This window comes from Haliotis cracherodii, unplaced genomic scaffold, assembly GCF_022045235.1.
Source record: "Haliotis cracherodii isolate W230 unplaced genomic scaffold, xgHalCrac1.p SCAF_2, whole genome shotgun sequence".
Lineage (NCBI taxonomy): Eukaryota > Metazoa > Mollusca > Gastropoda > Lepetellida > Haliotidae > Haliotis > Haliotis cracherodii.
In genome coordinates, this window is record NW_027266275.1 from 56,514,297 (window position 1) to 56,541,509 (window position 27,213).

General features: G+C 37.6%; 1 protein-coding gene across 1 annotated transcript in view; it reads left to right on the plus strand.

Annotated features, from left to right (window-relative positions):
• Nucleotides 1–26,983, plus strand: part of LOC139469315 (substance-P receptor-like) — a 55,122-nt gene extending 28,139 nt beyond the window's left edge. Inside the window, exons 2-5 of the mRNA XM_071251453.1 lie at nt 10,541–10,986; nt 14,131–14,232; nt 22,343–22,451; nt 26,768–26,983. Coding sequence (XP_071107554.1) covers nt 10,541–10,986; nt 14,131–14,232; nt 22,343–22,451; nt 26,768–26,934 — 824 coding nt within the window. The 3' untranslated portion in view covers nt 26,935–26,983. The remainder of the gene's footprint in view (nt 1–10,540; nt 10,987–14,130; nt 14,233–22,342; nt 22,452–26,767) is intronic.
• The last annotated feature ends 230 nt before the right edge of the window (nt 26,984–27,213 follow it).

Below are 27,213 nucleotides of genomic sequence, written 5' to 3' on the forward strand. Positions count from 1 at the left end.
TCTTTCATATTACTACAGTTAATCTGGCATGCCATGATGTATTTACTATATTAATATGAAAGAATCAGGTGGTCCTTAACTTCTTTTAAGTAGTATATATAAAAAACCGTTTATATCTTTGACATTTATCAAATTTAAAAAAAAATACATAGCCTATGTTGGTCACGAAATGGTGATCATTATGCAAGTAAAATGTCATATTATATTCAAAACTTTGTCTTTAAATAGCAGGTAAACAGAGATTTTGCGTGTGTTGTAAGTAGAGTAGTTACACAATCCTTGGAAAGAAGGTTTCATTTCACGACAGGGGTCCATGAAAGTTCACATAACCATGAGTACTTGCAAACCAAGTTGCTTTTACATAAAGATATATGTTTAATGTTTGTTTGTATGTGTGTTTGTTTGTTTGTTGTTTAACGACGAACTCAACAGTATTCCATCTACCGTTAACGGCGGTCTGTAAATAATCGAGTCTGGACAAGACAATCCAGTGATTGATATCGTGAGAATCGATCTTCGCAATTGGGATACAATGACATGCATCAACCAAGTCAGCGGGCCTGACTACCCGATCCCGTTAGTCGCTTTATATGACAAGTATAGTCGCAAGTATGGGTTGCTAAAGACATACTCTACCCCGAATCTTCACGGGTCATAAGGTTAATGATTTATTTTATGTATTTGTGCAGTTTTAACAAATAACCTCTTCAACAAACCCCCTCATATGTTTATATAGCACCAGCATTTTAGCAACGTTTCCTTGTGTGACATCGCAGCATCAGACAATGAATGTTTTATGCAAGACGTTACGTCACATTTCGTGATTAGCGATGTTTGCCGATGCATATGATGTTGTGGGGTCTCAGAATAAAAGATGAGAAACCCCTCACGAGAACAGCGTCTCTGATCTTGACGTCTTTTAACATTCACAGAATGGGACGTGGAATCATTTTTGGCTGATGAAGCAAAATGAATTGTGTCAACAGACTGAACGTCCAATACTTCAGTGCACATGCCAAAATGGCATATGGAAGATACTCCATCTTGGCATAATGAAAGTAGATTCATCAATTTCAGTAAACCATCTTCCAGATAATATGGTTCTCATGGAGATCTTATTTAATAATCTTATCGACAGAACTGTTTCAAGTGTTATTGACCCTTTAAATATCAATTCATCAGCACTCAATCAGCAACACTCGATATCGCTATATATTCAGTTTGTTTGACCGCTGAATCGAATACGTTTATTTTCAACGGCTGTATCAGTAAGTCTTTTGTCGACACCACGATCATTTTCTTGTTACAAAGATATGGTCTGTTGACTTTTGGGGGACGACCACACACATGCTCCATCTGAAGTAAATGTTGACACGCGTTCTTACACATATGCTTTAGTCTGGGTTTATATTGACACATATGTCTGTCATTGTCGCTCATTACATATATCTGTCCTTGGTTAAACATATTCTAAGGATTTACTGCTAACTTTGTTATTAATTTAGAAGAACATCATTTTCGTCTGGTGGATTCGAAAAAGAAATTCAATACATCCCATTTTGACATCACGCGCGGGTTACACTGGGAGACTCTTTACGACGTAATACATAACGAAATAATTGAGAAATGAAAACATTATATGTTTCATGATAAAACAAGAGCGGAAACATATTCTTTATGCTTCTAGTGATAACATCTTTGACATGGGACGGTTTTCAGACATACGGGAACATCAGTTAAATGTGCGTGTATAACAACTGAAACAGATCAGGTTAGTGGATGTATCAGTGTGTTTCACTAACAATTCTTGGTTGTCAAACTAGTATTGTTATCACAATTACTATGGTATCTGAACTCAATTTAATACAGATCATGATAATAATATTTTGCAATGGACACATATGCCACTTAAAGAGGAGGACATGTTTTCTTTCGACTTTCAAGACATTTAAAGCTATATATGTAACGTCCATTAAGCATTTTACAGAAAATGATACCAAGAACAGTATAAGCTTGCTATCAAAATCCGCTCTGCTTTCAAATACAGAAGGCAATATACAATAGGTCAAACGCCTGAAGGATATTGGTCATCAGAGCCATCGGTCAAACATTCATATGTCCATTTAACCATTCTGATGGTCATATTCGTTCGAAATAGTGTTTTCTGATGAAGATAAAAATACCTGTGTTGCTACTGAGACAGATCTGAGACTGCCTATAATCATCAGCCACATGAGACAGCGCCGCCTTGTGTAACTCACATATTACTTTGGCCCTCCATCTGAATAAGCGGATGCATCAATCATGTGGGATAGACGTCCCCGCGGCCTTCTCGCAGACCACGCATCCTTTACAATGCATTGGATATGAGTCAGTTTTTAAATTCCTTCAAAACTGCAATTTTCACTTTACCTCCAGCAGTACAGTTAGCTGTCAGTGATGGATTGACATCATATCTCAAGGTTTCTTCACAGATGTATTGACCATCCTTTACAATGGATTAGTGATTAGTCGATTTTTAGATTCCACCAAAAAGACAATTTTAACTTTACCTCCAGCATTGATAGTAAGCTGTCAGAGCTGAATCGACATCATTACCTCGAGGTTTCGGAACAGATGAAGCATGACATTAATGATCCTTTGGTTGACTTGAATGTCAACGAAACAATCTCCGTGTCTGTGCAGTACGGATTTTGTATTCTATCACTTAGGTTTCGTTTAAAATATTCAGGCTGGGACGGTGTTCGATTTGAATATAGATTGGAAACATATAGCGTCTTCGTATGATAAGTACATATCGTGACCGAACATTGATGACCATCGTCTGTTGCTCACAATTAAATATTTATAGGAAGCGTGTGTGTGTGTGTGTGTGTGTGTGTGCGTGCGTGCGTGTGTGTGTGTGTGCGTGCGTGCGTGCGTGCGTGCGTGCGTGTATGGGTGTGTGTATGTGTGATAAAGTGTGTGTGTGTATGGGTGTGTGTATGTGTCATAAAGTGTGTGTGTGTGTGTGTGTGTGTGTGTGCGTGCGTACGTGCGTGCGTGCGTGTGTGTGACTATTCGCGTTGAAGATTTGCCCCCTAAATCGTGACAGGATCCGTTGATCATGGCTTCGAATCTCGAAGTTATATTTATCTATATTTTATTCTTTAATTTAGATGTCAACAATGAGTGAATCAGATAATATTATTTCCATACATTTCCAGTGTTTTCCTGTTAAATGTATATGTTTCATCAAAATATCAGTAAAACAGTAGAAATTGAAAAAGCCATACGTTAATTGTGATAAGCAATTATAGAATGAGATCATGTGATCTACTAAGTCAGTGCTCACGTCACTGCTCCTTGTTAAGATTCCTTACAGTCTGTTTGGCTTATCCTACTTGTAGAACCTCACACAGCCCCATTAGACGTAAAGCCTTTTTAGTCACAGCTGCTGTGTGCTAATTAGAAGTACCAATGTTTACCATACGACCAAATACATCTATCAGAACGTTACTTTGGCTACGTCTGCCTAATGCTACCAATCTCCTTCAACGTTCCCGTCAATCAATCTATCACGAGTAAGCTTCATCGTAATGGTGGGATTTATAGAAATGTATCATGTTTGTTTGAATGTATACATATATAATATTTTCGAAATTATATTAATCTATCATTGGAGCGTCCTTGTAATGACATCGCCAAAGACATTTGAACTAAGATTTGATTTGTAATTTATACATCGCTCATAACTTGTCCCAGCTAATTGAATATTGAATCTCCACATGCTCTTGAGGCAGAAAAAGTAATCAATGTGTTGTGGCCTAAAGACTAAGGTGCTCAGTGATTCATGAGCGAGCCTTCTGTTTGATTAATTCTGATTTAAATGGTTTCTTTAATATGTTATTTCCACCGACAAATTTAAACGTTCAAACACATCTACGATTTCTATTAAACGATATTGGAGGCAATTAAGAACATCTTGATATCACGGCTTGTAATTGAACTGTAACTGAATTAGAAAGGATAATGGCAAACGAGAAAGTGGCGCCAATCTGCTTGCTGTGTTCAATGAAACTCGAACGATGCTATGAACGATGCTCGCATTCCATATATACAGTAGTTTACAGACGTACGTCTCATTAAGCGTAACCCTTTTAACATCAGCTGAGCTATTGGAATTGCCTGGCGTGTGTCTTCGGTCCTTTCGTCCGTTCACTCTCCATGTTTTGTTCATCTCTGAAGAAAATGCCGGACCAATTACGGAACTGAATATTTGCGCGGATATTCCATCAATGTTGTCTCACAGGTTTGATTAAGATAATTCCGATCTGAATTTCAATATGGTCGCCACGGTAGCCATATACTGGACCTAGAACTGTGGGCTTACGACGCTGAATCTTTGCATAGGTCCTCTTGTCAATGGACTCACTTCAACGTGACTGTTTATCATATTCAGATCTGATTTTATGAAATAAATATTGGAAAATCCCCTTTGAACAACTTCTCAGCCAAATATTTTTCGCCATGTGGAAATTGATAATGTAGGTATAGGGTCTCAAAATGTGTCTGTGATTTGTTCCTCCTTTGTATCTTTGAACTTTGAATCTGGCTACATAATAAGAACCATCGGTTCCTCTGAAGGCACACTACTACTACTGTAGTTAAATCTACATTGGCTTGTTAAATCCTGTGACTTATCTGTCTTAGTTCCTGATCTGATCTTCAATATGGCAACACGGACTAAGGGCCGACAAATTAATATTCTTGAGTCACTGTTACAGTCACGAGTTGATTCCCAAGTTAAGAATACAGAGTGAAATTCTGAAATCAGTACTTTAAATAACCACACAAGAGAAATGAATTATCAATTTATATGAAACAGAAAGTAGCTGGTTTACAATCATAAAATACAATACAATGGGTCTAAAATATGTAGCAACAGCAAACAATACAGGCCATTTTACATAATGTCACGAATTGCCAGACTTCAATATATTGAATGAGGCATGTGCTACGTTCTTGAACCCATGAAGCAGTGCTGGTAGCCGGCAGAAAGTCGGACCTTACTCATAGTTATCCTGTCCGTGCTGGGCAAGTCGCAAATCAGCCTCAAATCTCCCTCGTCTTGCTGTCATATAGGTAAGGCCAATCTTCTAGAAACTGGGGGTCTGTCCCGGAAGTTAATCAACAAACTAAGCTCATCACAGAGAAGCTCTTTATACCGAGAGGGTAACGATGGTGTCAAGCGGTAAACAGATCATATATATGATAGTTTTATCTGTACTTACTCGTTGGTACCAGTGTTGCATCAAACACTTGGCTTCCATATAATTATAGCCACATATTTTGCAACGCCATATTCTGTAAATAACTGATTAATTTTGTCACGGAAGACATGGACCAATTTCCGTATAAAAAAACAAGTGACTGGTCGAGAAATACCACCGCGAATTCTCTAGGTTCCCTTTCTAAAAGTCAAGCTTTATGACCACACGAGAGTCATCAGTCTCTACGCAAATTGTGCAGGTAAAGAGAATAGAGATATGCATCATGAAACTGGCCCGAGCTTGGGCCAAAGGATACACCACTTTCCTATTTCATCGATTAACATGGTTAACAGACAAATAACTGTCATTATAGCCCCTTCATTTGACTCGAGCGGATACTCAAACATATTGGATAAAGAGTTACTAGACATGCATAACCGATGACATTTCTGGTCAAAGGGCTTGTATGCAGAATATCAATCTTGATACACTGAATCTCTTTGATCGCATGTAAATGTCAAATGCAATGAGACCTTTTACAACCGGTTCCTGAAAGATGATACAGCGTGAAATAATTTGGGTATCTAAAATGTGTTAAACGAAAACTGGAGCTAATTTGATATATTCCTGTTGGCCGTACAATTGGATTAATTTGGTCCCTCGGATGTGAATGTGATAACGCTAATTGTAATTCTTTTCTATATATTTGGTGTCGTTACATATATCGGCATATTAATTGTTGTTTGGCATATATATAGAAATGGTAGAAAACCAGAAACAATTGCAATTTAACTAGTTTTCCTGGTTCATGGTTATAATCTGGCTTCTGCATGGACAGATGACGGTGGACGGTTGACGGTGGACGGTGGGGAGCCTAGTGGCAGAAGCGTTCCCTTGTCACGCCTAGTTCCATTCTCACATGAGAACAATGCTAGAAGCCTTTTCCGGTTTCCCCATTTCGTGATATTGATAGAATATTGCCAAAAGAGCCGTAAAACTATACTCACTCACTCACTCACTCACTCTACTGGTGGCACGGTTGGCCAAATTAACGTTCTTCAAGGCGCCACAATTCGCTGTGCGTGTCTGGAACCTATGACTGTAGGTTCGAATCCCGTTCCGCCCCGATTAGGTTTGTCAGCACCATAAATACTCGTGCTCATGGGTTTCTCCAAAGTGGTAAACGTCTGAGACATGCATCACTTCGGGCTTTCCTCCCCCATTAAACCTCCTCCGATTCGTGCTGTAAATGTTATGAAGTTAACATTTACTTGCAAAACAAAAACTTGTCATTGTGACAAAACGATAGTAATCGTAAATCTAAATCGACGTGCGTGCTTCACAGGGAAACTTAAGCTGGTTATTAGAACGAGGGGAGGCAAAGAAATACTGGTATTTCGCATACCCAATTGCTAGAAAGAACGATCTACCAAGACTTAAAGTCTGCCTTTACATAAGCAGATTTCCTAAAGCATTTTTGAGAGAAGAAATGTAAAACAAATAGACAGAAGTAATAATCTTATAAAAAGGCTTAAGACTTTGTTTTTTTCAAATCACCGAATGAGGTGTCCAGGGCCGCCTACTAGCTGTGTATGGGCCCCCGGAGCATCCTTATGTCTACATAACTCTATACATCAAACTGACTGGATATGTGATAGCATTCAGCTTGAGTAATTCCACCAGCCAAACCTCCTGGCACGGTGACACTGGGAATGGACATTCTAGTTTTAGGCGGGAGAAAGACAAACAATCATTGACTTTATTGATGTGATGAATAATACATAGAGGATTATACTGGGCGAGGTTTTTAGGCCAGGCCATATTAAGCAATAAAATCCCGCCCAGTAACCGGTCTAGAATAATTTGACTCCTCTAAATAAGTGAACAACTCGAGCTTTTTATTCTATTGATCAGCTGATAGAGACTGCTGCGAGCGTGTTTGATGTATAGGGTGTTTGGAACCAGTCATTCGAAGCACGCAAAAGACGTGCTCAAACTATTGCCCAACAGAAACAGGGAAACGTCTTAAACCCCCCTTTCATCGACAACGATAAAGATCAGTCTAAAGTCCAATAGATGAGAGGAATACTCACCTTTATCAATTTGTGCGACTGTAATAGAAAGACACCATAGGCCTACTGCGGATATTGCAATTGTTATCGTCTGGCTGTATCGGCTGTTAATGGTCATGAGAGAGTCGAGTAGGTCCTCAAATTTCCGACTCCAGTATTTCAAGCCTTGTAATAAGATTTATGCACGTTATTGTAATAAGCTCCCATGTATTTATATACGAATAGAAGGTGTCATGAAGTATTAATGTATATCTATCATTAGCTTTAGGCCCCATTTTAAAAACTGTTCTAGTTACATAGAAATATGCCCTTTGCTAAAACGACTGCCGAGATCGACCACAGTGTTGAGGTAGCTCTTCTGTTAGGATCGCTATTTCATCAGGTTTACATGCATCAGGGTGTCTGTTTCCTGTGCGCTCCTGCTTGTAAATATACGTGTTGTAATTGGCAGATTGGTGATGGTTCAAAGTGTGAATATTTACTTATATTTGGAGAGGGCATCTTGAAATGGACATTTTATGTATATTTGAGATAATGATGTGAATGGAGTGTTGAAGCGAGCAAGAAAGAACACGTTTATCAAAAGTTTAGAAACGTTGAAATGAGTGAACGAAGCATCCCAAACTTTTACAGACTTCATCAGTGAGCAAACACCTCCTCTTCACGATCATTCCTTCTGCCTTTGGAATAATGACTTATGTCAATGCACGGTTAACAACAAACAAGTGTTGAAGACAACACATGTATCACGTGGTATATCGATCCGATAAATATGCAAATGATGCCACATCATGGAGATAAGACCCATACATCGAAGATTGCGAACAACTATTGTCTAATGCTCCCAAACTGTTTAGATGGAGCTTTCCCGATGTGTGAGTGTTTGTTTAATTTATGTTTACAACTATGGCTGCAAATCATTGGGCACTATGATAAATGGGCTGTTCATACATGCATTGTATTCATACGCGGTTGCTAAAGCTGCTTTAGTAAATGAAAAAGAGCGTTTAAACTTCATTTACTTTAAGAATGGATTTTATGATGAAGACACTATGATCCTTGTATATATCAGTATTGGACATATCATATATCAGGAATATAAAATTGGCGAGCATAATATCTATTTGGTTTCCATATATATGTTTTTACGATATGAAGACCTACTCGACTAATAATCTCTATCTTTATGCAACCACATGCTGTAAATTTGTGCCGAAAAAAAGCAAATCTGAGATATCCATCAGCAGTTGTGTATTCTGCGAAGTCTTAGTTTTAAGTTTAAGTTGTTTTAAATTAAATTAAATTATAAAAAAACATGTAGAAGTATTCATTGTGTGCCGATTAAGCCCCAGTACAGTTCATTTTGTAATACGAATAATTTACAAATTACAAAATATGTTTGTATGACCATCTGATGCTGGTTAATGAGAGAGACACGTAGAGGACATTAGAGAGAAAGTACTTCGTGGTGAATAAATGGAGATATCGGAGCTGGGTGTCCAGTTCTCTTCTGCAGTCAATTAACGTACGGAAATCTATCTGACATACATGTGTGTATAGGCGATAAAAAATCCTGTTTCACCTATTCCATATTTTACACGTTTTTTTGCTGTACGCGTACTGCCTAGTTATTAAAAGATGAAAGTGTCTTTTGACCTTGTGACTCTGTGACCTTGACGTTTGATCATAGTGACGGGAATGCTTCACGATTGATTCTAATTAATTCTGTTATTTGAACATCGTGCCATCTACAAAGGTGTCCCTAATTGATTTTCTTTCAGCCAAACCACTGAATGAACAATATGTGATATGATGTTTGATAAATGAATTTTTCAATGCAATATCCTCACTACAGTCAGAAATACATGTATATACAACAGCTAAACATGATTTCAGCTGATAATATTTCAATTGATATTTTTGTAGGTTGTAAGTCACATTGGCCGACCAAAGCACAATTTTATTGGAGAATAACATAACACGTTATGTTTTTTTGTTACGTCAGTTCAAGTAGACGTTGCCCTGCGGCATCAGGTGATATCATGATACAATCTTCGCGTTTGTGATTAGTCTGCGATATTCCTCCCAAGATAGAAATAGCATGTCAGATAAAAGATAAACAGCTTGATACGGTTTAATTATTGTAAATTGATGATCTCCTAACAAGCCGATACGTTCTGATTATTAATGATAAAGTTTGCAAGTTTAATGTCCTGGTGTAACAATGCAAGGTAACATTTAGGTATTGATTAGTTTTTGTGACTTTATTGTGTGTTTCTATATATATCATAAATCCTTCTGCCCAGGCGTATACTAAAGTTACCGTACATATCAAGTTATCGGCTAGTATGATTTCTCACATCGATATATTGAGTTAGAAGAAAATCTCTTGAACGAGGATTCGCTGGACTACGTACATGCACACCACATACGTAGTAACGGGGGTGGGGGGTGGGGCGGTCGGGTAGCCTAGTGGTTAAAGCGTTTGCACGTCACGCCGAAGACCCGGGTTCGATTCCCGACATGGGTACAATGTGTGAAGCCCATTTCTGGTGTCCCCTGCCGTGATATTGCTGGAATATTGCTAAAAGTGGCGTAAAACCATACTCATTCACTCTTTAGTAACTGTGACTTCCCAGTGAAGATCTGGGTTAGAATAATTTATTGGTCTTCAGCAACCCATGCTTGTCCTAAGAGGCGACTAATGGGATCGGGTGGTCAGTCTCGCTGACTTGGTTGACGCATGTCATCGTATCCCAATTGCGTAGATCGCTGCTCATGTTGTAACTCATTGCAAGGATTGTTTGGTGCAGACTCGATTATATGCATACCGCCGCCCTTGCTACGTGCATTGTCAAACAAGAAACAAACAAACAAAGTAACAGTGACTATGGACATTGAATGAACTTTGTATCAATAAAGAGCTTCAGTTTATCAAAGACACATTTTTTTAAGAATTGAAACCAAAGTTAATTCAAATTATTCTGAACACTACCCGCATGGGAAGAATAACGTTTAATACTGGTTTAAATAATTATTGATATTCTCAGAAGTAGCTGAATTCCAAATGCTAGGAAGGTTTTGTTATATATTACGATAGGTGTGTGTTATATGTACATGTCATCATTTTCCTGGTCTAAATAAATACTTCCCTGTGTAATTCATATATCATGTTAGCTTCAATAGATAACTGACGTTTCATCTCATTGCTTTCAGTTCTCTCCCTTGTTGCCAGTGTGCTGACCTTAACCTTGATCGCCTACGACAGATTCTTTGGAATTGTGTTTGCCATGAAGGCACATATGTCAGAGAGAAAAGCTAAAACCTCCATAATAGTTGTATGGTTGTGTTCGGTGATAGTGGGATCTCCTTTGCTGTTTTTCCGAATTCTAAATAAACGTCAGTGGAAGGACCATTTAGAACTCTGGTGTGACGATGAGTGGCCGGTGGAGCAGATTCTGGACCCAACCACGAATACAACAAGGACTGAAATGCCATGGCGAACTGCTTATTATACGGGTGTCTCCGTTGTGCTGTTCTTTATGCCTATGTTGGTTATGTCTGTGGCATACTCCGTCATCATCTGGACACTCAAAACACAAACTGCCCCAGGGGAAAATGTGCCACGTAACAACTCAGGCCAGAACAGAGCGAGGAAGAAGGTAGGAGACACATACAGCGAAACCCTGTTAATCCGAAAACCCTGCCTCCAGGGCGATTACTGCTGAAAATGTTAATACATAAAACATACATATGTATGCATAATTAATAACAATGGCATTACTACGTACCAATGTTTAATCGGTACTCAAAGCAATATCTCTGGAAATGGGTTGTCCAGATTAATTGGGGTTAGCTATATCACTATTTAGCTGGAAATGTGTCTGAGATAATGTGAATTTGTATTTCAGAAAAAATCTTGAACAACGTCATATGTATCAATTTTGATACTAACAAGTTATAACAATGTGCCTGTAAACCATCTTATCTCGAACCCCGAAGGAACCAGTGATAAGCGTCGAGACATACGGACCATTGACATAAACGGGAATCACCAAGAACTACCTGTACTGGAACGTTAGACTACAAGCAGTAACTATTTAGCGCCACTCATATTGGTTTAAAGGCACAGGATCAAAGCGAAACATATACTAGAATTAGCGATAAAGTAGATGAAAAAAAACAACGTATTGTTCTAGATGTGAGTACGCATGAAATATATAACTTAATAAGTAGCCATGTTTGACTAATATATTTTCAACGACAGTGTTAAGTGTTCTGTATGTGTTCAAAAAGATGTATCATTGGACTCAAGCAAGCATTCACTGAAGTCGGGCTAAACAGATGTTGGAATTTTATGGTCCCGACAGAATAATTTTCAACATAATGGAATATATGAATCTCTGCTTGTCTCGAACTACTGATACCTCGATACGTTTTCGATGGTCGCGATTTCGAAAGAGGGAACAGGGATTTACTTTTTAATTGCATATTTTAGCATTTCACAGTTTAGGCTCTCCCTTGTTAAAACAGGAACGAAAGCAGAAGTTGGATTTTTTAAATTAACACAAATTCATCCACAGATCTGACAGTTATGATACTTAAATCTGATAATCCAGTCATGAAAAAGATTCACACCAAAATAAACTTTATAAGCATTTTGTCAGTTCTCAAATATGCATGTCAATATGACCGTCCATGTCATAAAATGAACAAAAAACAACAAAATCTATGGCATAAATACATGTAGTCGGTATGACTTGGCTTCCTGGACATACATCTCGATTATAGTGTAAGAGCATGTGATCCAGAGCTGGTGATCGACACGACCAAAGTTCTTAATCCATCGTGTCCGCCTATAGATCATCTATATCAAAATCAATACACTATCAAGGATGCTGTTTTGGCTCGCTGAAAATTCATTTCTTGCTTTTAGCAATAACCTCCGTGCAGACTGCTGTATCGTGCAGAATATTTTATTTGCCAGCCTAAGCAGGTTCTCATTACATGGTAAACCAAATGTGTGCTAATTTAATATCTCAGCCGGAGACTAGGAAACCCTAAGCACCACATATTCTTCTTCCAATTCAGCATCTTGCCTCCATGTGATCGATGGTGTATGGTAAGCCGATTTCGAAGTCCCGTTTTGGATAAACAATTCAATATCCTTGTCTCCCCTTTTTGCTTTGTCCAACTAATGAACTCTGTTTATAACTGCACTTGACTGCAAGAAGAGACCTTTCCACAGTTTTACAAAGGCTTTAATTTTACGACCGTAAAGATCAGGACAACCGGTTAGACGTGTGGTGTTCGTCGAGGAACTAATTTTGACTTCATAAATCAGAAATGGATGGCTCACGTCTGGGGATATTAAACACTAACCACAAAGCTAATGAAGTAAAAATTATCGAAATAGGTAATAAGATAACTGAACATTTTGGTGACCTCTCCATCGTAGTATTTCACGGTGTGGTTTCCGCGAGCTTTGATATATTATCCGACAATACACGATTAGTCCAGTCGGTTTAAATATTAATTATCTTCACAGTTCCTCGAAAACATCGGTTTTACTCATTTTTTTTAATATTCTATTATGCATATGTTTCGAATGTTCTTTTCAGGTTCCTTTCTTTTTTAGATTACAACACTTATTGAAAATTAATGACATGTAGATTTATTCAACAGGGTTACGATTTATTAGTCAAAATGTTTCTGCGGCATATTCCTCTTTTCCATGTTGTTTTCCAGTCACATCTTTATCGCTGTGAAACTGCTGTTTCCATTTATACATATGCACGATTGCCGGAAAAGTATTAGACAGTAACTGATGTGCCGCTGACCAAATCCTTCGAGGTACTAGCTAAAATCGGATAGGATAAGGGCCCTTTATAGCCACTGGAATGTCAAATTTTACAGTTGCAGAAATATCAAAAAGTTTAGTATGAAATTACCAGACATTTTCAAATGGCTAACAGCTTTTCTTGCAAATTCGGACTTATGGTATGAACAAATATAATGAATAAAAATAAAAATAAAATAGTAACATCTTTTAAATTTCAAGTTCGTTATCCAAGATGGTTTGTTGACCATATACATGACATCTGTATGTCCTTGGACCAAAGACCAAAGACTTGGTCATCTTCAAATATTTGATTAATGAAAGCGCTTCCAGAAACGTCTCAAATCAGCCTCTTCGACACATTTAGCCTTACCACGGACGTATATACGTCTTTGGCCTTACCTATTCATTCACCGTTGTTATAAGCCCAAAACATGCACGTGTTGAAATGTTCATCCGTATGCACAGATCAAGTATGTTTTATGATGATTGTAAGCGTCTTGCTAATTCCTTACATTATTCAGATCCCGTTAGGCCAAAAGGGTCATTTATCATACACTCGATTGGTATGTTGTGCAGCAGATCTTTAAGGTAATAACTTACATGAGTGTAATTGCTTTGCAGGTGAGCTTCGCTTTGATACTCCATACGTTTGTTAAATAGCTGATGTTAACACTAGGTTCTAATGTTGTACAGGTGATCTTCATGTTAACACTCAGTTCCCATGTTGTACAGGTGATCTTCATGTTAAAACTCAGTTCCAATGTTGTACAGGTAATCTTCATGTTAACACTCAGTTCCAATGTTGTACAGGTGATCTTCATGTTAACACTCAGTTCCAATGTTGTAAGGTGATCTTCATGTTAACACTCAGTTCCAATGTTGTACAGGTGATCTTCATGTTAACACTCAGTTCCAATGTTGTAAGGTGATCTTCATGTTAACACTCAGTTCCAATGTTGTACAGGTGATCTTCATGTTGATGGTTATCCTTGTGGTGTTCGCTGTGTGCTGGCTGCCCACCCAGGTGTACCTGCTCTACACAGAACATCGCTCAGAGAGGCTACCGGTACGTTGACTACACTATTCTCACTATAGCACCTGATATATCAGTCTCCGGGAGAACATTAAGAATCAGATATGTAGAAAAATATGCACATAAATAACGCATTGATTGCCACTGATCGGGGGTTACGGACAAACAGACTTAAGAAAACACAGGCTCACAAAACGCGGTCTGGCTATGTCTTTTCTGAAACCAGCGCAAAAGTGGCGGCGTGTTAGCCTTGTGGCTAAACGTTTACTCATCCCGCCGAAATTCCGGGTTCGTTACCCCAAATGTTAAGCCCATTTCAAATGTCTCATCATGTGATATTGCGAGAATATTGGTATAGATAATTATACTGACTCTGCTTGTGCCTCCAATCATTGAAGTCAGTTGAACGAGCTTTATACGACATTTCCTATAGCCGACTCTCTTTCAGACTGATACAATCTGTACACATGTACTATGTGGATCTAATTATTACATTCTTTTTATACCAAAATATCATATCGGTAAGACCATAAACTGGTGCAATAGCATATATGATACATATACATGTATTAAAGTAAGTTGGTATTATCAATGCTAAGTAATTCTGATGACTATTAACCAAGACAGATTCAAACCCGTGTATCTGTAAAACAACAGTGCATAACGCGACGCGAAACCTCACTCGGTGTCATGACAAAAAAGTATGTCAGGTTTGAAGGAGAATGAAAGTTGTTCAACAATGCACTATTCCAGCAATAAAACGACAGTATAATGCAGGGGTGTCACGATAAATCGAAAGATCGATATATTGTTATTGGTAAGCACTTAAAGTCAATAAATCGATTGTTCAATCAGTTTCTGATCAATAGTATCGATTTCAGTTAGGAATATCGATAGTTTTGATTGTATTTACCATATCAATACAATACATGCGATGCTGTTAAAATTTGTTTTTCTTTTGATCATGAGTGGTAGTAATTTACACATGGTAATGTTGAAGTTTATTTTTCTTAAAATATTAGGGTAAAGAAAAACACTCAGTCATATCTCAAACTTTACTTTATTTGTTGTTATGATTGTAATATTCAAGGGAAACTTCAGTTCCAAAGTTTAATTCAACTTTAAAATCCATCTAAAATGATACACTGAAAACTATCGATATTTATCGCAATAGTTGGTTGCAATATCAGCAGTTATCGCAATAGTGATTTCAAGACCAATAGTCACCCCTAGTTTAATGGAGTAAGGGACCAGGCAAACGAGTCACTGAAAGCATGAAGAACACACAAGCTGAGTCAGCCATAGACTTACATGTACATGTACGTGGATATATGTCATTAATCACCGATGTCAGATTACAAACGCAGCAGGAGTATGTGCATGAGTACCCATTTCATAGAATATTGCTACTTAACGATTGACGTCGTCGATAATATCGAAATGTACCACGAGTGTCATCAAAAGATTATATTATATTATCTAGCGGTTCAAGATAATGATAATGTCATTTTAACCTTCTCGATAGGTCTTCATTATGGACGACACAACTTCTTTATTGCAATTTATATAATGTTGAGAATTCTGAAATGGTTGCAATTTGGTATGTGAACCATACTCCCCTCTCTCGGTCAATACACCAATTCTGAATATCAGTATGCTCACACACAAATGTAATAATCTCCATGTGTAGCACGGACAAATTATATCTCTTTCTGAAAACTATCATTGATATTTGTACAAAAAGCCATAAAAAGGTAGAAAATGCAGAGCAGAGTGAAATAAAGCGAACGATTTCCTGAGAATCCAAGACAGAGGATTGAAACTCATCACCCATTCATGAATATCAATACAAGTGAAATAAATAGCGACTTTGCGCAGCACTAAGATTCTGTCATAGCTTGATAAAAGCCAATGCACTTCTATGCTTTTGACCACAATTGACGAGCGTAACATCACATTCAACTCTTCATTGATACCGCAGCTTCTAAAGTGGCATTTGAAGATATCACATTTACCAAACGATTTCTGAGCACCGTGTCCTTACATTCAACACACTGACAACGTTGTGTCTGGTTCTGCCATTCCGAAAAGACAAACGATGTCCCCAATGCATCGAAAGATGAACCAGACGAGGTCACCGCGGCCAGTCTTAGTGTTTTCTTTGTATTACCAATAGGGGGTAATTCCTCAAAGCTTAGCGGCTCTACAGTCTGTGAAGCTAATTGCAACAGCCGCATATAATTGTATGCTCATTAGCTCACTTTGAAGTTGCATTTTGTCATAAGTCCACTTTGTTTAACGCACAAGTCATCGAGATTATGAACAAAAAAAGAGATCTGATTCTTCTTCCTTTCCGTCTTGGTAGTCCGGCACAAGAGCTTCTATGACATCATAGTTTTGCTTGAACTCGACGAATTGTGCACGGAAAGACCTTCGCTTGTATTGGAAACTAATTTACTTGATAATATTTACTTTCGTAATAATCATTGGATGATAAACACCTACCACGGTGCAGCTCATGTTGCTAGTATTTGGCACGCTTTCTTTGTTAATAATACGTAATCAAACAAGAGAAAAATATTTTAAGTGTTTAATAATGTACTGACAAATTGTGCACGGAAAGACCTTTGCTTGTATTGTAAACTAACTAATTCACACAATAATGTTTCCCTTCGTAATGATCATAATATGATAACAGCTAGTGTACCACGGTGGAGCTCATGTAACGAGCATTATGCACACATTCATTGCCATATAATTACATGAGTCAGAGAAAAAAGTTTTATGTGTTCAATATTATTGACAGGATGTTGTGTTTTTTTTATTCGAAATGGTCAGATGTGTGTCTTGGACGACGCGTTTTTGCTAAATAGAAAAGAAAATGCTTTCTTAAACGATAATTGCTGACGTGTTCTGGGTCATGGTTAATGAATTGCAAACATTAATACAATTAATATAACAAAAGGTAAGAACACAGACATCAGTAATTTGACAACATTACAAATTTCATAAAAGACCATTTGCGGACCGTGGTTATTAAGCTTAACAGGTAAAGGACAAGATAAGGTTTGTTGGCCTTGATAGGTCTGAGGCTGTATACGGACCTATTCCAACGAATTTTGTATTTATCATTTTCCATGACGCCCTCTACGTATTTTGGGTCGTAACATGGATGGACATCTGTGTCAAAACCACAAGCATGGCGAAGACGGTAATAAAATGATCGAGCTTAAGATACTGTGTTTGTGCTAAAGCTGGGTATCCACTGACAATGTGTTGGACAGTCTCATTAAATCCATTGCATATTCTACATTTCATTTGAACATTTTAATGCAAAACCACACATTAACGTTTTAGAGCTGGAAGTGACTGGTCCTGAGCAGCAAACAGAAAGCCTTCTGTTTCACTTTTCAGGCCAGCAGACTTTATCCAAGCGAAGGACTCTGCAGAGTTGCTGATCCTCTAAATACACTGCACATAAACTCGATGCAGTGGTCGTTCGTATAGTCACTCATTTCTGTCCAGCAGTACAGAACCATCAACAAATTCAACACTGACATTGACATTATGTCCCACATCCTTGGGTCGTTTAAGAATACCGTGGAATGCCTTGTTTTCATCATGAATCCTCCTCACAAGAGGATTATTATTATTATTATTATTATTATTATATTATTATTATTCGTAGTAGTAGTAGTAGTACATGTACAAGTACTACAGTTTATATTGAAATTTATATCTTAACTTTTCTGTGAGGTAATGAGATTAGTTCAAGATACTATGCATGCTTTGGCCAAACATGGACTGCAAGATTAAGTAGTTATTGAATTATTCAAATCATGGAAACGATTGAGCGCGAGTGCTTCAACAGTTATTTATTAATGTAATTTTCATAGGATATTGATCTGTCTTTAAGTTGATTACGCGGCTTAATGTCTAATCCTTTTTCTTGATAGGTCACAAGTCCCTTTATTAATCATTAAAATAATTGATAATATCAGGTTGACAGCTAAACTCTTAAAAACTGTGTATGACGTTTCTTGTGGGTCACCTGGACGGCATCCCTCGTGCATAGTCCAAACGGCATAATCTTCTTTGCCTTCCCGAATGAAGAGTGTAAAGGTTAATAGTCCAAAGTGAAATATAATTTTATTACATAGTCAAAGCCAATGTTGTACAGTTAATAACAGGTGAATTTCCCAGGCGATCAGATGTTTGATAGATGTGACTGAACAAGGGGAAAAAGTGAGCATGATTTCGATTGCAATGTGTAAAACCTGGCTACAAAGACATTAAAGATACATAAAGTATGTACAAATAATTATCGAGAAACTTATTGATTAATGATTAACAATTTAAAGAAGCTGTACTGACATGCTTTGTGCTATATGTTTCTCTGCTGAAATGAAGAGCTTTATATAGAGAGCCTTGCCCTTCGAGAAAGAACATTTGTTTCCGTAGTAAGTTCCGGTTGCATTTTTCAGCAACGTGGAAAAAATATATGTATATGTGTCGAGTTCGAACCTTCTAAGAAGTCTGAAAATGTACTGTACGAGATTCATCTTTAAGTTACATTTGGGAACAAAAGCCGTTACATAAATATAAAACGTGAACGCCAGAGAACAACCAGTCTCGATTATAAATCGAAACAGATTCCATTGGACGCAAGACAAAATAGCGACGAAAATTATATGGATGCATCACTGAACATCAGTGATGACACCAGGTGTTCAGGAAAAGGATACACCTGTCGGGTGGCGCCCGCCACTCACACACTTTACATAAAAAATGAAAGTGTTTGTTTCTTGCCGGACACCGCAAAGTAATCTAATCAGGGCCCACTTGCACAAAGCGGTCTTAGCGCTAAGACTATTGTAAGCCTATGTTAAAGTATGGGAGTTACGATCATCTTAGCGCTAAGATCGCTTTGTACAAGTGGGTCCAGGAGTGCCCAATTCATAGAGATCTTCTCTCGTGAGACAATGGAATGCTTAAACTTATAACACCGGGTGTTCATGGAAAGGTGCAGCTCCTGCTTTTAAGTGAAGGTCACGCCTAAGACAACCATATTGGTGAGAATATATTTTCGACGCTGTTTCGCGAGTTATCATTGATTTTCAGTTATCCATTCATATTGTTTCAATCACTAGTTTCCCTTTTACGCCTAATGGAATCTGTTTCAGCACATAATCTGATTATTCCGACTGCTTATTCTCTGGCGCTGACGTTTTAAATCTTTCAGTACGTGAACTGAAAGGTATTTGCAGAAAGAATTACATTGTGTGATGCCTGGAAATGCTTATGTATAGTCGGCGCCAGTTTGGGAAGTTATTTGAACGGTAACTGTGAGATCTGAGTAATTAAGGATGCTGGAAAGTCCGAACTAACAAATCATAGACTTTTACTATGAGTGTGTGAGTTTTGGGTTTAACGCCGATCTCTTCAACACTGGAAACGTGTTTGAGGAGCCGTAGTCTAGTGAACCATGATAGTCGCTAAGACATTTGGAAACATTTGTCATCCAAAACTGACTTCCACAGGAGATACTGCTTGGTTGAGATCAAGCGATATCTCCGAGATCTCGCTGCAGTGATGCTTTGCAGACCATTGTGACGTAATCGGTTACCATTACATGACAATCAAATGACATCACTAATCTCTGCTTCTGAAGCGGGTAAGCTGTACCTTTTTAATTGAGGACACTGTTACTGTTACTATTACTGTTTACAAGCTAAAAACAAGTTCAACTTGGAAGAATGATTTTGATTGATAAATACATTTTCACCCTCGTGTATTTTTATATTAAATATATCAAAACTAATCTCGGTGTATGACACTTTTATTGGCTCGTTTTGATATCAAAATACGCTAGGTTGGCTTCCTCGACATATCACCTCAGACAAATTATAACCTATACCTAATTAGATGTTATCTTACAGGATAATTTCAATTGTTGAGGATCACAATACTTTTATTGAGATCGAAGTGTACAGACTTCAGACAGCGTAACAGAAGAGTCTAGGAATTCAAATACTGTCGCGGCATTCAACGCTAATAACGTCTCAGTTTTGTCCATATTAAACCAGCCATACTGCGGATCTCACTGTCAGATCTTGTTACAGATTGGGAGGTGAATGCTATCTTCATCCAGTTTCAGAAACATCATTCCCATATTTCACAATATCGTACTCTGTGTATGCGAGTCCATTGTGAATGTAATTAGGATGCTCCGTTTAATTTAGCAGTTATTATTCCTGTCATAAATACCCAAAACAATAAATTTTTATTATGATTGAAAAGGAGTATTCTAGTATTTGCTGTTTGACCGCTTTCATTAATTTTTAATTTATAAAAACTACACATAGCGCAGTTAATATTCTTAAAATGTTTGGTTATTACTGTTTTGATAAGTTTGCAGGGTTGTCATTCTGGCAAGTAATAACTATCACGCACTTAGCACTCATTAGCAACTCCGATAAGTACTAATTTTACATAAACTGCCGAGAAAAAGATATTATACACTTGAAATGATACGTACTAATTGTACATAAACTGCCGAGAAAAAGATGTTGTACACTTGAAATGATATGTACTAATTGTACATAAACTGCCGAGAAAAAGATGTTATAAACTTGAAAATTGGTTTGACGAAACAATTACAAACGTTGCTAGGCTGAAAAGAGACGAAACACTGCAACACAACTTTGTGACCAGTATCAAATACATCACCATCGAATTAGTTTAATTTCAACCATAATCAAACATGGGTGTATACTGTCTTTTACGCTTGAGCTTATAACAAATATCTCTGACATATAGAAATATGAATGAAAGAACGAGAAGCTAAATTATATTTTTGCGGTGCCAACATTAAAGTCAGCAATTTTATCTAAAACTTCATGAAAAGTCCAATTTATCGAAATTTCACAAAATATAATAGCAGAGTAATTCAAACGAATGCAATTTGACTTCAGTTTAGCGCGATAAACATTCGAGGTGGCTCGGAATGCAGAGCCAGTCGACAGACATGGGGATAAAGTTGTTACAATGTAGTGACCTGATCGATAGTCACCGTTCTTGTCTGGTCCAAACTCAATTATTTACAGGTAGTCGTGATGTCATTGAAGCGTTATTGTCATACAATAATGAGCTGCAAATATGTGACGATAATTTGGCACTTATGTGTTATTGGACATGGTGTCAATTGCTAGTGCATCAGCTCAGAATACCTCTACCAATATATTTCCCGTATTATGTTCAACTTGAGGTTTGATGTTACATTAATTGACATCACCTAAAGTAAAATGTCTAAACACCAACCATGATTCTTGGATTTGCCATCGTTCTCCATTCATGGCGATACCTGAATCGTATAAAAATATTCCAAAGGAGATATTGGATATATTCTATTCTTACACCTAATATGATATCAATGTTGTCAGACAATGTGCTAGGGCTTTGAGGGAACTCAGTGTCGTCAATATGGAAATTGCCATGTCTTTAGAAGCCACGTCGAGATCACAAAATCTTCTTATCACTAGGCAAGGTGTCCTCAAAGATCTCGTACACATTCGTTGACATTCAGTGTGCTAGAATGACATGTCTTCTGCCTAGTAGATAATCTCACTCACCCTGGTTGGCAATCATGTATACTTGAACCTACACTTTTGTTGAACGCTGGTCTCTTAACACGATCTACCGACCCACAGTATCACATTACATGTTAAACTAAGCGTAGAGTGTTTATTTCAAACATTTGTCATATTGTAAAATTGAAGATGTCCTGAAAAGAAAGATAATGGTTCTCATTTTTAAATATATTTTAATTAGCGGCATCTAATGTTTTTGACAAGTTTCATTTCTTCTTCATTATGGATACATTTGACGCTTTTTATATATTTATAGTCATCAAAGGCTCCGCAATTCGCTGTGCAGAGTTGCGTCCCTTAGGCAGACCAGAAACATATGATCGTGGTTTCGAATCCCGGTTCGCCCCGACTATGTTTCTATGTTTGTCAGCACCGTACCCGTGCTCGTGGGTTTCACCAAAGTGATAAATGTCTGAGACGGGAATACCTCCCACATTAAGCTGATACATCGGAATATAACAAGAACACTCATTTTCGGTTGATTCTGTTTTCAGATGGGAGAATGGTATCCGAAGTTTGAATTTGCAGCCAGGTATCTTGCATATTGCAACAGCGCTCTTAACCCACTAATTTATGCTGGGTTTAATGACAATTTTAAACAAGGTGAGTACTCAAGTGGTAAGCGCCATTCATTATAATTACGTGGAAAAATATAATTATAGATCATGAAGTTAAGCTGGTTAAAGTGATGCACATAATCAATTACTAAATGCAATTCTGTTGATAAATGATGCAGTCAGATTCAATCATGAATAATATGCTTCGCCGCAAACACATCATTGATGGTATAATGTGTGTTTGTATGAGAATAGATATCTGCTGGTTCGTATCATGGTCATGCTCGAGTGTTTAGGAAACTATTACGCATTATGTTCCCTTGCGTCAAAACTTGTTGTTTGTTGAAAGGAGTGAGTGACAAGTGACACAAAGAATGGACGTGATATTGCACACATTTTGAAGATCGAAAACGGGTCTTTTGCTTGACGAGCACAAGGGGTGATACCACGGCAGTGAGGATTAGCCCCTAAAAAGTCTTTTTCTTCTCTGCCATATTTTTTTCTTTTCTTAAATTTGCTTTGGTAATGAATCTATAATGGGGATAAAATGACTGTATTTAGAAACAAAATGTCGCTCACCCGGGGCTAAAGCCTCCCCAAAGCTTCCCTACCAAGGTTCATTTGGAATAAGAATCAGGCGCACCCAGTAATCGATTTATTGTGGTCTAATGATTATCCCATACATGACTGATCCACGCACGAAATGCACCGTAAGCACATTGCTCTCACTTTTAATTATACTCGTATTGTGGGGATAACAATTCCAAATTAAATTATCCTTCCAAACCAAACATAATACGATGGCAGTGACTACCAATGGCGATATTTGTTCAGCAATGACGTCATTTAAGTTTATTTTAGATCCCATACAGTATTATGCAATTGGGCATCCCTTTTTCACAAATGAGTCTTCTACATGTAAGAGTAGAAGCATACTTCCATTAGGTTTCCAAGAATAACTCACAATGACCTGGAAACATATTGTAATGAACCATTTGGCGTTCATGGGAAGCAACAAAGGAAAAGGAGGAGGTAGAATAAGAGCCTTCTTTGCAGAATGGAAATGTAATATTTTAAAGTTACAGAAAGCTTTGAAAATTTGGTTTGAAGTAATCAACCATGTTCAAATGACTGACACCTAGCCTTTTTTTAATTTTTTACATGACATGGTCAAATACACACATATAGATAAAGTGGGTGAAAAAGCAGATTTATTTAAATTGCATAGTAACATTTATCGATTATACCGAGTGAACTGCAAAATACATGTTTAGGCCGACACATTAAAACATTTACCATTATAACAAAATCAGAAACTGCGCCATCGTGTCACTGGATTAATTTTCATCAGCATATCTGATAATTTTCTTATGAATGTCTAAACGTTTTGATTAATTTTGCACATCCGGTGGGCCATAAAGAGCCCTTTCCTTTTATTGTACCATAATACAAACATTTCATATTTCCACATACATCGTAATTTGGTCCACGACTAGTGAACCTGATTTGATACGTTCGGTAATACCCATATCTATCTTCAGTAGAACTGGAAAGGTAATCAAATAGGATGCTGATCTTAGTACCCAAAGCCAGACATATGTGAAATGCTGGACTTATTGACTTGTTTAGGAGAAATGTGAGGCCGGCTACTGGTATTCCGATGCTATAATATCATAAGCTGTACTCATGATACATTAAGAGGGAAATTTGTTTAACAATAGGTCGTGAATTCCAAACTTAGGCTCGACATTATTATTACTATATTTGGTATCTCAACGCCAAACTCGTTTTAAACGGTAACGAGCTGTATGGCTGTTCTCGTCCATAATGCTCACTCGTTCTATATATATTGCTTTTATGTGTTATTATAGCAATACTCTTCATTAGCACTCTGATGTGCTCCACAATTTTCAACTATAGGTATTAGCTGGAATCTGTACAATAGAACTATCATGCATACTTTTGTAAGAAATGTGTATGTGTAAACTTAAATGACGTCATTTACTAAACAAATGTCATCAATGGCATAAGTGCTAAGTCCCATATAGCAGTCGGTGTCATTGTATTCTGTTTGGTTGGGAAATTTATTTCATTAGGTTTCTTCACTCCCGAAATACAACAGTACGAGTTTTCGTGTGCGGTTTAGTCAAGTATAAGAAATACTCATTAAGCCAAATTAAATTGATAAGATGTGCGTAATTGATTTTATTTCAAGTGAACCTTGAAAGTGACGCGTTAGGGAGGCTTAATTATAAGTCCATGCTTACGGCATTTTGTTGCTCAATACAGTTGCAGATTTATCGCAAAGAATCTTGAAATGAAATGAACTATTTCTTTACTAACATATCCACACGTTGGTTTCACTGGCACTGTTATTGTCATATGAGTGTAAAGCAAACGGTTGCTTTCATTTTTATTAAACTATGATGTTCAGTACAATCAGGCATAGACACGCGACTGAGAGACAAAATTTGAGTTATGTTAAGGTTATGAATCACCATGATGTGGGATGAAATCCCAAAGCGATGCAGGTCCGATACGTTTACGTTTTTACTGAACTATGCGAAGCAAATACGAAGTACCAACACCGTGCTAGTTGGCCATGATAAAAAAATGAATGCTCAAGTACCTATTTAGAACAGGATTGTGTAAAAATACTTATGATGCACTTAATGGAAGAATTTATTACAACCTGTGACCTTGGCAAATTTTGTAAGTACAGTACATGTATCTTCTATTGTTCCTAATGCCTGTGTTTTCGTCTCCCTTGACATGGATACATTCCAAACTGCTATTTTGCACATGTCTATTACTCTCACGCAGGGAAATCCATTACTCTTTATGTCAATGTCGTGTTTACCATGTACCAATTATCTGTGGAGGTAGGGGCCCATGAGATAGCCTTGTGTCTTAAATAGCGTTTTCTCGTCACAGCGAAGATATTCAATGGATTCGACACATTTGGTTCAATATGTTAAGCCCATTCTTGGTGCGCCATGTCTTGATATTGTTGCAATACTTCTAAAACGGCATACAATTTTACACACTCACTCAGCGTGACCATCTATATTCAGAGACGCGGGACTAAATAATAACTGTCGTGTGGAAGATCAACAACCTTAGTTCAAGCTTCTGTAATACAGTGTCCTTGTCGAGATCGGTTCCAAGTTTAATTAAGGCAGATAAAAGATGTTATGTCAGGCAATATGGCTACTGCACAAGATGACCTAGTATCAGTCATGGTATCGTAAACTAGCATACAAAGGGTCACTTAATTAGATATTTCTATTCATGGATGCAAGATACATCTTTACCATCCTGTACGCCCCATATATTGTTTTGATAATTTCGGATTAATTAACTTTTTCAGGCGTCCGTGGTTCCATCGAGTAAATCTTACAGTTTGAGTTTTATGTACATGCCAATTCTAACGTATAATATAAATTTAGCAGACTTGATAAGTAATAAAATAAAACATTAGCCGTTTTATGTAGCTGAACAGGACGATCTTTACTTTTATCCCTGCTGATGAACTATGTGAACGAGTTTCCTTCTCGTAAATTTTGCTTGACAAATTTAATCTATACTCATATACATCTGATCTTCCTTATTTTCAGTAGAGGTATGCTCATGCGGTTCTTAAGTTTTTATAATAGGAACCAATCCCTGAAAACTAAACCTGGTAGGAATTTTCATTTAAAAATCGCTAATGACTCCATGGGTACCCACCGTACAGTTTACTTTCTAACTTATGAGAGTGGTCTGCGCACTTCGTATCTTACAGGGCGAAAAGATAACCTCCCAAATTAACCCGTGTATTGCTGAGCTTTGACAATGTTTTCTTCCACAAATTACTTGAGAGAAAAGTTTCATGTCCTTGCCTCAAGCTCCTTGTTATTTTCTCTGGTCAGCTGCACTGTGGTCATGAACGACAGGTACCGATGCTACAGGTGGGCAGATCAAATGGTCATTAGCTTTGTAGCTTCGTAACTACCATTTCAGTAATCGGTGTAGTTTCCTGAACTATCCTGGCTGCGTATATGTGAAATGTTATGGCCGCAAATATTTAAACACAAACACCTTTACAAAATATAATACTTTAAATAATTATAAAAAAAATGCTAATCTCCATGAGAGAACTGGTTGGTATTTGTTGGATTCGGGGCTCATATCATGAGGAACAATAGGCAGAGAGACGTTGAGGCTAAGATCAAGGTAGGGTTCAAGGCATGGTCATCTGGCATCATCGATAACTAAGATGTGTTACATAAAATATGTAATGTAATACTAATATATATATATATATATATATATTCTTCTTTCGTTGGAATACTCTTAAAACAAGCATCTTTGTATATTCAGGCTTATGGAAAATCCTCGGTATGGCCACCCGGAAGCCTTCCTTCCTCTGTGGAGAGGGGAAGTCCTACGGCACCTACAGCAGCACTGGCTTGACGTCGGTCCAGCTTGTAACAGCGCCTGGTGCGGACAGTCCAGTGAAAGGAGGCATGGCTGTGACGGCGGTATAGAGCAGTGATTCAGGGATCATGCCGTGTCTAAAACTGGTGTCCTGCTACACAGATGAGAGTCAGTACAGTGATCACGTTTTGACAAAAATGATTTAAATCAATCTAAAAAGAATAACGTTACTAACATGATCCGGTACCCTCTACATCAAAAGATGTCTCGACAGTGTTAATTAATAGGTCTATCGCTGGAAAAACATTTTCCGTTTTACCACCCGACTGGTCCAAAAGGTGTTCATCATCACGAAGTGATGCGAGGCCTTCTGTACGAATCTACCAAAG